Consider the following 12162-nt stretch of genomic DNA (forward strand, 5'->3'; position numbering starts at 1 on the left):
CAATGACAGGCAACATTTGTTCATTTGAGTTACTGATGAATGGCTAACATTAAAGGATGGTGTTTTGCCTGTCCATCCAGCAAATTCACAAATAGCTTAAAGTCAAGATAAAATCTCCCTCTGAGAGTTGTTGAGCAAAAATCCTTTGGCTGGGATCATCTGATAAGGCTGATATTTGGCCACATCAGAAGGCTTAGGAAGATAGTTTGTATGGTAGTCATGTGCTTTTAAAACTGCCTCAGATCACTTGAGAACTACAGTTTTGTTCTTGATCTTTTTTTCATTGCCTTTAAAAATGTATCTACAAAGGGGGATGACAGAAGGAGTCACACTTTTGATCCTGGCTGTGCAGACTGGACTCATTGAATTACAAGTGGTGCATCGGGCCTTCCTGCTCAGTATTATTCTCTTCATTGTGGTGGCATCCATCCTGCAGTCCATGCTGGAGATCGCAGACCCCATTGTCTTAGCTCTGGGAGCTTCAAGAGACAAGTAAGTCAACAGCCTTCAGTACAGGCAGCCATCATTCAATTGTTCTTTGTTCTGCAGGTAAATATTCTGTGTCTTGATTCTGGGCTGATAATTTAGCACAACAAAGGCCAGACTTCAGGAATTCTGAGGCTCATGTACTTTTTCTTCATGCGTTGTTTTGGGACAATTCAAATGACAAGCTACATTGTTTTTTTTTCCTGCTATAGTTTACAGGGCAAGCACAAACCATAGCTTATTGTGACATGGACTAAACAGACAGCAGTTTGTCTGAAACTAAGGAATTGCTGCCTGATAGGGGGAGCACATTTTGATAGAGGATAATAAGGCAATATGGATAATATGGTTTAACATGTGGTGTGGATCCAGCCGTTGTGTTCCACAAGGCATGGTTCATGTGTCAGGTTCATGTAGGTCAAGGCCAGTATGACTTCAAAATAAATCCAGTTTAAGACAAGCCGTGGCTTGCTATATGCTATGGTGAAGGGAGAAGGAAGCAGCTGAGCCTAAGAGCCCTTGAAAGCTCAGCCACTACCTGGATGATTTCTGTTCTTTGCATCTGCAGAGATGAGATACCATGGTGTGCAGATAAGTTGGGCAGTCTCTCTTCTGGCTGGCCTTATGATGTCTGTTGTACGGAAAGACTTCTCAGACTCCACAGTGAAGGTGGAACAAACTGATCCAGTAGCAAGAAGAATACATGGGATGCATATAAAATCCAGGGAAGGATGGCGAGTGTCTGGAGAGAGTAAAAGAAATATGCTTTTGTCAGAAATTGGTTCTAAAATTGGGTTAGTGCTACTTTCCATCTTTTACTTTCTACTTCACTTTTTCCTCTCCAGGATAGCCAGAAAGGACTGTATATAAGAGGAGGTTTATTTTTATCCACTGGGCCTGTTATGCTGGAGGTCACCTGTTACTGGCATCTTTTGCTTGCACCATGTTGTCATTAATTTTTTTTAGCAAAGGGAAACAAGGACAGCAGAACTACAGGAGAGCAGCTAGCTTAATTCTGCATGTTGATCTTGGCACATGGAAATTCTGATCAGCCAGTTTCAAACCAGAGAGTGGGAAGAAGATCTAGAAAAAAAATATATATAGTGGAGTAGTGTTCTTAAATATTCAGTTCTGAATCTTACATCTTGAAGTTACCATGAATGATTGATACAGTATTCAGGCCCTCACCATACACAGATGAGATTTGCAGAAGCATGTAATTAGCTTAGTTCAATTGAAATAGGTCATGAGCAAGAAGCAATGTGATTCTCCTGTTGCATAATAATGATTGATCCTATGAAATGAAAGGCTGACCACATTCAGATTGTATCACAAAGTGTTTGGCGTTTCATTTGTTTATGCTCACCCATTGATAAAGAAGCTAAGCTGTTGGCGTTAATTTTGTGGTCTGTTTTTGCATTCCCTACCACCTACTCTTTGAGGCAACTGGTCTTACTCTGTTATTTTGGGACTTGATTTCCTTCATCCACATGCATGCCGAAGCCAGATGATTGTATAACTTTGACCATCCCAAGTGTAATATGATAATGCAGTTAGAATCACAATGCAGTTTCCATTCCAAAAATACCATTCCAATAGAAGAGAGTTATATGCAAAGACCGCACAAATATGCATGCTGTTCCTATGTATTTGCACAAACTTTCCTCAGCAGTTTTTTCTTCTATTAATTCCACATTCATTTGTACAGACAGCAATAATGTGCTATCTGAACCTTACTCTCCCCAGAAAAAAGTGGGTGGAAACCTCACATTCTGAAAAACTAGAAAGCAGTCAGCCAGGTTGGACATCCTTCTCTGTGCATAGTGAGGCTCAACCAAGGCAGAGTAGGCCACATATCAGTCAAGAGAAATAGCTGGATGGCTTCTGAATTGTGTTCAGTTACCAGAGTTTAACCTGGGGCAATCTCAGTGGCAGGCTTTTGTTATTTTTGTTGTCCTGTCGCATTTTTTACCTGCGCTGCTGACGATGCTGAGCATTAGTTTTTAATTTTTTCAGAACTCAAGACTGAGTCAGAAATTCCAAAAAATCTATTTGAGGCAATGCCCGTTACATGAGCAGTTTAAGATTACAAAATAGCATGCAAGTATTTGGTTTCAAGAAATTTGTATCAGGCAAATTGGATGTTGTGGTGGTTGTCAGTTAAAAAAGGAGGTCAAGAGTAACTGTCCATGATGTTAAAGCCATGTCTTTTGAGTAGATCTGAAAGGTTTTGTGGAAAAAGCATACATTTGTTTTCATCTGTATGAATACATATAGATTGGACCCTGGACAAATACAAATCTGGACATTCTGGGGGAAAAAAGTTAATAGTAGCCAAATCAGGAAGTATTGAGGGTTGAATGGGCATATCCCCTCAGAAAATTCTATTCAGTTCAATTGAGTGGTGATTTAATTTAAAGCAACAGGGTTGTATGAAATTGTATTCTGCAAATTAACTGACAATTGCAGCATGTCAGCATAAACCCAAGGCTTTTGTTGTAATATAATATTCTCTTAAGGCAGGGGTAGGCAACCTTGGCTCTTTTGTGACTCGTGGACTTCAACTCTCAGAATTCCTGAGCCAGCCATGCTGAGGGAAAAGGGGGAGGTTTCGCAGCTGAGCCGTGCTGGCTCAGGAATTCTGGGAGTTGAAGTCCACGAGTCATAAAAGAGCCAAGGTTGCCTACCCCTGCCTTAAGGCAAGTGTATCAAAGGCCCATGGTTGAAATGCTAGGGTCAGGTGTCTCCCAGATTCCTCCAAATTTAGTCACCAAATTATTAAGCGGTATCCAAAGGGAACTATGAGGCACAAATGGATTCTACTTACATACTTTCAGGATAAAGGCAGAAATGGAAATTATGATAGGAAAGGGACTATGTTTGAAAGTGGGACACCGTGAGTTTGAGTCCCACTTTAGCCATGAAAGCAAGCTGGATGACTTTGGGCCATTCATGCACTCTCAGCCCAACCCACCTCACAAGGTTCTTATTGCAGGGAAATAGAAGGAAGAAGGTATGTTGGATATGTTTGCCAGTTTGAGTTATTTGTAAAAAATAATTAAGGCGGGTTACAAATAAATAAAACCATAACACAGGCTCCCATGCCATCTGTGATTGCGCTGAAGTCTATGCCCAGTTCTAAAGGGAAATTTCTTTTTCTAGGAGCCTTTGGAAGCATTTTCGTGCCGTGAGCCTGTGTTTGTTCTTGCTGGTTTTCCCAGCTTACATGGCCTACATGATCTGTCAGTTTTTCCACATGGACTTTTGGCTGTTGATCATCATTTCGAGCAGCATTCTCACTTCTCTCCAGGTAAGTTACATAAGGGCCTCTTTATTCCTGTGATCAACAAGAACAAGCGGTTGGAAAAAGCAGAACGGAAATAAGTAAAGGGGCATTTTCCATCTGTTCTCCTAAAGGAGATGTGCAAAATATGCAGCCCAAGGATTGCCTATGCCAGGGGTCGGCAACCTCGGCTCTTTTATGACTCGTGGACTTCAACTCCCAGAATTCCTGAGCCAGCTATGCTGGCTCAGGAATTCTGGGAGTTGAAGTCCACGAGTCATAAAAGAGCCGAGGTTGCCGACCCCTGGCCTATGCCAATTGATTATGTGATATTTCTGACTCCTAGCAGACAGAGAGAGAGAGATGATAGAGAAATATGGATATACCAGAATAGTTTTCCTTTTGAATGAATAAGGCCAATAAACATTTATTTATTTATTTTTTGTATTGGAGGGATCTTTGTAGATTTTGGATGGGCAAAATGGGTCTCATACGCTCTGTGGTTCTTAAGACATCCCTTTTGCCCTTAGAACTCTTTTAAGATTTCTCTTTGGCTTGTGCCCAAGTCTTGCCCATTTTTGGAGTATGGCCCTTGACATTCTAGACAAATCCTGTTATAGCCTTTGAGCTAATGAAAGGCGCACCTCCCTGTTTACAGCTCTTTCTGCTCCTGGCCAAGGACAACATATTGGCTTATTTTGTAGAGATTACTAAACTATGTCGTAATAAATTTATATCCATGTATAAAATATCCATGGCCACGGAAATATAAATATAAAATTTTGGTCTCAAAACATGGAATAGAACCCAGCACTTGCATTTTAACTGCAGTGTTTGTTTGTTTGTTGTTTATTAAATTTAAATACCCCCCCCCCCCACTCGCTATCTCAGGCCTGGAATCAGAGCACATGTTGAGCTTGTGATCAGAACTCTGTTTTATCCAGGGGTGAAGGAGCTCTCAATTCCGGTACACCGTCTTTCTCTCACTCTTTCTTTTTCTCACAGGCATACTTGCAAGCCCTGGATCTGAAATTTGTTAGACAAGATTTAATTTAGCATATGGCATTAATAGCAGTTGATTTATAAAATGAGTAATTTACAAAAAAAAAAAACATACTGGGTAATATTAGAAAGCTACAGAACTTCGTGACTTGCCTGTGTTAATCAGAAGCTGCGGGTTTTTTTCCCCCTCCTTCAGGTCCTGGGGACGCTTTTCATTTATGTCTTATTTATGGTGGAAGAGTTCAGAAAAGAGCCGGTAGAAAACATGGATGATGTTATTTACTACGTGAATGGCACTTATCGGCTGCTGGAGTTTCTCGTCGCTCTTTGCGTTGTGGCCTACGGCGTATCGGAGACGATCTTTGGAGAATGGACCGTGATGGGCTCCATGATCATTTTCATTCATTCATACTATAATGTGTGGCTTCGGGCTCAGTTGGGATGGAAAAGCTTTCTTCTCCGCAGAGATGCGGTCAATAAGATCAAATCACTGCCCACGGCCACCAAAGAACAGTTGGAGCAACATAATGACATCTGTGCCATATGCTACCAGGTAAATGCTGCCATTGAGCTGAACTTCAGCAGCTCTGGCTCCTCCTTGTGGTATTTTATAAAAAGACTGAAGCTTCGGGTTTGATCAAACTCTAAATGAGACAACCAGAAATTGGAAGGGACAGAGAAGGGAGCAGAAGCAGGTTGCGGGCCAGAATATAGGATCAGCTTCTCCAGTTGCTGAATCAGTAAAGGAGAGGAAAAAGTGGAAGATTATATAAACGGGGACCCTACATTTCCAAAATGTCTACATGCCACATGACCATCACTTACCTTGTTAACCTGCAAAGTTTAAGGAGCAGAGAAGTGCGTCAGCTTTGCTAGCAAACTACTGCTCAGCTGCCCCATCACGGGCTAACTGAAGTGGTAATGAAAGGCCGGCTGCTGAGGTAGTATCCACATCTTTCATTTTGCAGAGAAATAGTTAAAAGAACCACATTGATTTAAAGGCGAGTGTTGTGTAATGGACTAAAATGCTCACATTCATTTTGAGTCCATCACTGTTTCTCACAGCTGAAGCAGAGTGGTTGTAGAGGGAGAAATGAGAAGAGCCACTGTAATATATACTATCTTAAGCTCCCAGGAAAGGCGGAAGGTAAAAGTGGGATGTAAACTTAACAATATAATATGATATAAAAAAATAATAACTTGGTATTAAGGGCTTCACTTTGATGGTGGCAACTGAAATGAGTTAAAGGATACTTACCTAGAAATAAGATGTTGATAGGTGAGTCCAAGCAACTTTTTTCGATAGCATTCTATAATTGAAGTCTGTCATTTATGGTGGATTATTTCTTTATTTATATGTTTGCTCTCTAGTCTTAACTGGTTTCTACCTCTCTTGCCAATGACAGTTGCAGAATCCATCCAATCAGTCAGGCCTATTTCTGCCCTCTTGAGAGAACAAGTTGACCAGAAATTAAAAGGCCAATTATCTCAATTAGATTGTGCCATTTAAGCAGTCTGTGCAATGAAACTAAAGTAAGCACAGAGGTAGCACTTCTGTAGCAGGCTTTAAATTCCTCACATGTTTTGGTTGTCACTTAGTTTTTCCTTTTAAAACTTCTTCTTTATAGCTTTGGATTGTTTTTGAATACTGACATCCTGGTGTCTATGTGGTTCTTCAGAAGCAAAATGTGTTGTATTTTCATACCTGAATCTTAAAAAAAACAAATCCAAGTCACAAGTGAATAGCAATAGTTTTTAGGAATCCAGGGTTCACGGTGTTTCCAAAGAAAAGCATTTTAGGCAATATACCATATATCCTGGCTAAATTAAAAGTTCAGGGGTCAGGATATCCTCCACAAGGGATAGAAAGTCTGAGTCATGACTATTGCTGCAGCTTTGTGAGATCAAGGTTTTGGAGGAAGATTCATATTGCACTTCTGCACCAGCAAGTTTGGGTTGCAAATGCAACCCTGAGCAGCAATTTGATGTGTAGTTGAAGGATAAATAAGGATGATCTTACAGTGTTCTGAAGATTCTTGAAATGGCCTTAGAAGCTCAGTACTTTAGAGTAGTGATCTCTATGTCTCCTCCAGCTCTCTAGATGACAGTAGTGTTTCTTCTCACAATACGTGTAGAAAAATGCTGGAACACCCAGCAAGGCACATGTAACTGTGGACCCTACTTTTGTGTAATAGAATGAGAATGTGGAGAATTGAAATCAGCTTGATAGAGCACAGATTAGACTCAACATAAGATTCTTCTTTCCATCTTTATTTGTGAAGGGATCTAGAAGTAGGATGAACCATGTTTTACTTTTGACTGAGGGTAAATTTAAGAAGCCAAATAAGATATACTTACAATTGCAGCATGCTGATAATTTTGCCAGTGTAGACTGCAGTTGTTAACCTTTTAATCTAAACAGTGCCTCCCAGAATGAAATGTTAAGCCTCATGTTTTTTGATATTACACTTTACACAGGCAGAGAATATAAAGTAATCAGTCTCAGCATGGTGTGCCCCAAATGTACCCATTGGTGACTGAAAATAATGGGAGTTAAAATGCAATATATACAGGTAGCACCAAATTAAGAAGTCAGCCTATGTGTGAATAATGACAAATAAAAGTGTCAACAGAGGCTGGATGGTTGACTGTAATGATGAATATTAAACATGGGGAATATATTTGTGGTTCATTAGTATTTCGTAATAATGGTGCCTGCTCCTTTCAGGACATGAAATCGGCTATCATCACACCCTGCGGTCATTTTTTCCATGCGGGCTGCCTTAAGAAATGGCTGTATGTGCAAGAAACCTGTCCCTTGTGCCATTGCCAACTTAAAAACACCACTCAGCCCCCTGGGCTTGGACTGGAGCCAGTGCCACAAGTAAATCTTGGAGCAGAGCAACGTACTGTTCAGCAGGAAGCTACTGGAGCCCCCAATATTCAACACCAGGAAGGGAATGGAGTTGAGCCTGTGGACGATGGACAAACTGTCATAGAGCAGGACTCTGTTGATGTCAAGGAAGATTACAACACTTTGGACAGTGCATCTTCCAGTGAAGCCAGCCAGGTAGCAACTGGCCCAGAAGGACTGGCTGAAAAACAGGAAGAGATGATAACACAAGATCTACGAGGAGGCATCCAGAATTGAACTAGCAAAGTCTGGTGCAAAAATACCTACTACAGGGCTCAGCAGATGGAGTCTTCTCCTTTTTCTTGTTGTGAGCAAGTTTAATCCTCAGAATGCTGGCCAAAATGTATTTATAATATCCCATGCTGATTTCTGTGAGCTGCTTGGTTTATGAGGCTGCCAGTGCATTAGACTGGAAACTGCTTTTAGAATCTGCCTCTGTGTTACAAAAGGGCAGAATCTGGGAACCTGAGTGGAGTGTCTGGGGCTGCGAATCTCAAGGGAAGGAAAACAAGAAGAGGGTGAAGAGAGAGAGAGAGACAGACAGACAGACTAGTGAAATAAAAGTCAGTATTGCTCATATTGAAGTGAGAAAGTTAAACAGAAGGACAAAAGTAGTATGTATGTCTCTTTGGCCTCATCATTCTGCAGCAAATGGAAATCGGTTAAGAATACTGACCAAAATCATGTAGAGGCCTGGAGTTCAACCAATGCCAATATGGATGACTGTGTTGTGCTAGAGCAGTGCTCCAGTATGTGTGTGGGGGTAATGCTTTGGGCATGTCAGATAGGGCATTTACATTAATGTAATCTATAGCAATCTTGATTTTTTTTTTATGCTGGAGTATTCAATACTTAAATGTTTGGTCTTTTTTTCATTAAAAAAAGACATTTTGGATAGTACAGGCGGTATGAAGTAAATTAAAGCTCCAGTGACCTCTCTCTCATCTCCACCAGTGAGTTCAGGAGAGTGATGGGAGGAGTTTTAAGCTGCGGACTGAAGCCTCCTCAGTGCTGTTCAGTTACACACACACACACACACACACACACACACACACACAATTTCTTGCAGTTGAATTAAAGCAGTATTAATCTCCTGGCAATATTTGCACCTTTGGGAATGAGTACATAAATTGTATGATCAAATGCCGCAAATGCCAGTCCCTAAGGCTCTTAATAGGTTCTTCACCTATTTTTCCCTTTGCCCCTTCTTCCTTGACAAGATTGTGCGTGTATTTAAATTTTTACATTCATCATGGCTTTTTAGGTAGAACTGGGGGTGGGATGGGAACTGGTAATTTTTTTATGTGAATTTTGATATGAAAAGGAACGAGTCACTTATTTATACATTAGGCTTGGCACTCAAAAAGTGTGGATCTTTTGGTTTCTGTTTTGTGAACCGTAGACATTTTATTTTTAGTAGCAAACTGATGTGTAGACTGACAGACATAACTGTATGTCTTAATAAACGTTTGAAGTTTTTTTTACATTTGATTGTTTTTTCTTCATAGAGAAATTTTTCTTAATCTCAAAGCTCTTTTTGATAGTTTCCTGTCCTATCATCCTATCTCTATGGCATGTTAGATTTGTTCTGCCAGGTTAGGCATTTTCATGACTTGTTCAGATAAGTGGCAGATGTCCACTTTCCCATAGCTTCATTGCAGAAAGTCACACCTAAACTGGAGTGCCTGTTCCAGGAGAATCTTGAGAAGTGCACTTTAGTTCCACATCCTTAATGTTTCCCTCCCCCCCCCAAAAAAAGCAACAGCCATAGGCAGGTAGACCAAAATAATGTCATTTTTGTGTGTTTTGACTTCTCGTTTTATGTTATTCTTATGGAGAAAACAAACTTCTGTATTGGCTGTCCCATTTCAGATTACAGCTGGAGTTACCTGCAATTTATTGTGCTTTTGTATGAAATTAACATATTTAACAGAAAACGGCTTATCTAGGTTCCTTTGTCCCTGCCACATAGTTTTCTGTGCCCTCAAAGGACAGAAAGTGAATGTCTGATACTTTATGTACATAGTCCTAAATTATTTCATTCTTTTGATAACTTACACTTATATGAAAATCAGGCAAGGTCAGTCATTTGAAGTCCAACTGAGAACATTTATTTAAGAGAATTATGAGTTTAAAAGAGTAGTTTTATTTTTGAACTCAGCTCAGCCTTGATTTATGGACCAATTACTTTAATCTTAGCTTTACTAGTTTTTCTTTTGGAGAATAGATACTCTCACATTGCAAGCCATTTTGTGAAGGTGCTCACAGAATATTTCAAATATGCCTCTGAGTTGCTAGCCAAACTACTTTAGGAAGAAACCTGTTTGTAGTGAGGAGCCCTGAAGCATCAGAGAAGGGACTAGGACTTGGAAAGCATTATGAGATTAAGAAAATCAAGATGCATCTAGCAAGCTGAATATAAAAAAATACCTGAAGTGTATGATTAAATTTATTCTAATTTTCAGCAATATATATATATATATATATTTCCCCAGTTTTAAATATCAGAGTTGCCTCACTACCATAAAACTCCAGAGTTATCTGCAACTTTAATAATTGTGGCTTACTGTTTGCTGTCCTAAGCAGAATTAATTTAAAAGAAATCAATAGAACTTGCTCAGTATATCTAATTACCATCTGATTGTTTTCTATACAATGTGTATGGTAATTGTTTATCTTCTCAACCCTGAGAAGGAGGTCAATATATTTCCCATTTTATAGATGAGGAAATGTGACTAAAAATTGCAATCCTAAGCAGTTTATCAAATATAAGCACTCGGAAAACAGATTATCTCTCTGTGTGGCCAGAACAACACCAGGTTCTGCACAGAAAGGAGGTAGATGCACATTTAGAAGTACAAGAAGGCTGAAGAACTTTTGGGGTGACTTTTCAAAACTGTGGGGAAAAAAGCATGTTAGTTGGCACAGAAGTCTGAGTGTTGTGGACTGGGAGAATTACACAGAAAACAGCAGGCAAAGATAGAAAACAATCAAAACCCTAAACAGCAGCAATTGGATGGAACATGATTTGGCTTCATGCCTCCCAATATTGCACTGAATATGCTTCATTAAAGGTGACTGTATAAAAGTCCAGCCTATAGTAGAACAGGGACTGTGGGCAGAAACTCATAAAATGTCTTTATTGTCCATTAAGTTCCCCATCCTCCGAACCCCTTGGAATCTCCAGAATTCTCCAAAACATATTCTCTGGATTTCAGGGTGTTCCGGAGACTCTGGTTGCAGGAAGCCCTCAGGTTAGGAACTTCTTATGAGAGTGAAGTGTCTTTGAACAATTCCCCATTTCACTGGGTTTTTTCTTATTAGGGTGGGGTGGCAGCTGGGTGGTTGCTTTATCAAGCTTTTTTTAAAAAAAAATGACATACAAAACAATTTACCAATGCATAGTACCTTGCTTTGACAATTGACAATTCACTAATTAGTTCTGCTGGGTCGGTCCTACTACTGGGCCAATGGTTAAACGTGGCATAATTCTAATTTGCAGCAAAAATGGCAGCTGATCAGATAGAAGCTGACTAGGTTGTTTGGGCTATCCCTGATACAGCCTAGTCTCTGGGGGCAATGCATTCAGAGGATATAATTCAGCAGTAAGTAGGATACACTCACTGACTTCAGGAAATGAAAGGGCAAAAATATGTCCAAAGGATCTGCAAGGATCTAATTTCTGATGATTATAAGGTAGAGATCATGATACAAATAGGGGAAAGAGGTGTGGATGGTTGGTGGGATTAATGAAAAAACAATTGAAAATGATCATATTTTATAGAAACATCAATTTCTATAATAAGATAACGCGCTATACAGAGTTGAGCAATGGTTATATACTCTACTTGAAATGGCAGGATATAAATCAAAGAAGCAAAATGTACAAGGTTTAAAGGAGGCGCAATAAAAATCAGCAAGCAAATCTCAAAACTGGCTCGGAATCTAGAATTTTTTTTAAAAAAACATTTTTATTGATTTTCTAGTTTTGTTGTTGTTAGCTGCGAAGTCGTGTCCGACCCATCACGACCCTATGGAAAATGTTCCTCCAGGCCTTCCTGTCCTCTACCATCTTCTGGAGTCCATTTAAGCTCACGCCTACTGCTTCAGTGACTCCATCCAGCCACTTCATTCTCTGTCATCCCCTTCTTCTCTTGCCCTCAATCTTTCCCAGCATTAGGCTCTTCTCCAGTGAGTCCTTCCTTCTCATTAGGTGGCCAAAGTATTTGAGTTTTAGCTTCAGAATCTGACCTTCTAAAGAGCACTCAGGGTTGATCTCCTCTTCATAGTCAATGAAGCAGAAGTAGATGTTTTTCTGGAACTCCCTAGCTTTCTCCATGATCCAATGTATGTTGGCAATTTGATCTCTAGTTCCTCTGCCTCTTTGAAATCCTGCCTGTACTTCTGGTAGTTCTCGGTCCACATACTGCTGGAGTCTAGCTTGTAGGATTTTAAGCATAACTTTACTAGCATGAGA

General features: G+C 40.0%; 1 protein-coding gene across 4 annotated transcripts in view; it reads left to right on the forward strand.

Annotated features, from left to right (window-relative positions):
• Positions 1-9171, forward strand: part of RNF145 (ring finger protein 145) — a 75907-nt gene extending 66736 nt beyond the window's left edge. For all 4 annotated transcript variants that reach the window (XM_083352262.1, XM_083352263.1, XM_083352265.1 and 1 more), the window contains 4 exons: positions 310-492; positions 3649-3796; positions 4968-5324; positions 7500-9171. In XM_083352262.1, the coding sequence (XP_083208388.1) occupies positions 310-492; positions 3649-3796; positions 4968-5324; positions 7500-7922 (1111 nt within the window). In that variant the 3' untranslated portion in view covers positions 7923-9171. The remainder of the gene's footprint in view (positions 1-309; positions 493-3648; positions 3797-4967; positions 5325-7499) is intronic.
• The last annotated feature ends 2991 nt before the right edge of the window (positions 9172-12162 follow it).

This window comes from Vipera ursinii (assembly GCF_947247035.1).
Source record: "Vipera ursinii genome assembly, chromosome: 2".
NCBI classification, from domain to species: Eukaryota; Metazoa; Chordata; class Lepidosauria; order Squamata; family Viperidae; genus Vipera; species Vipera ursinii.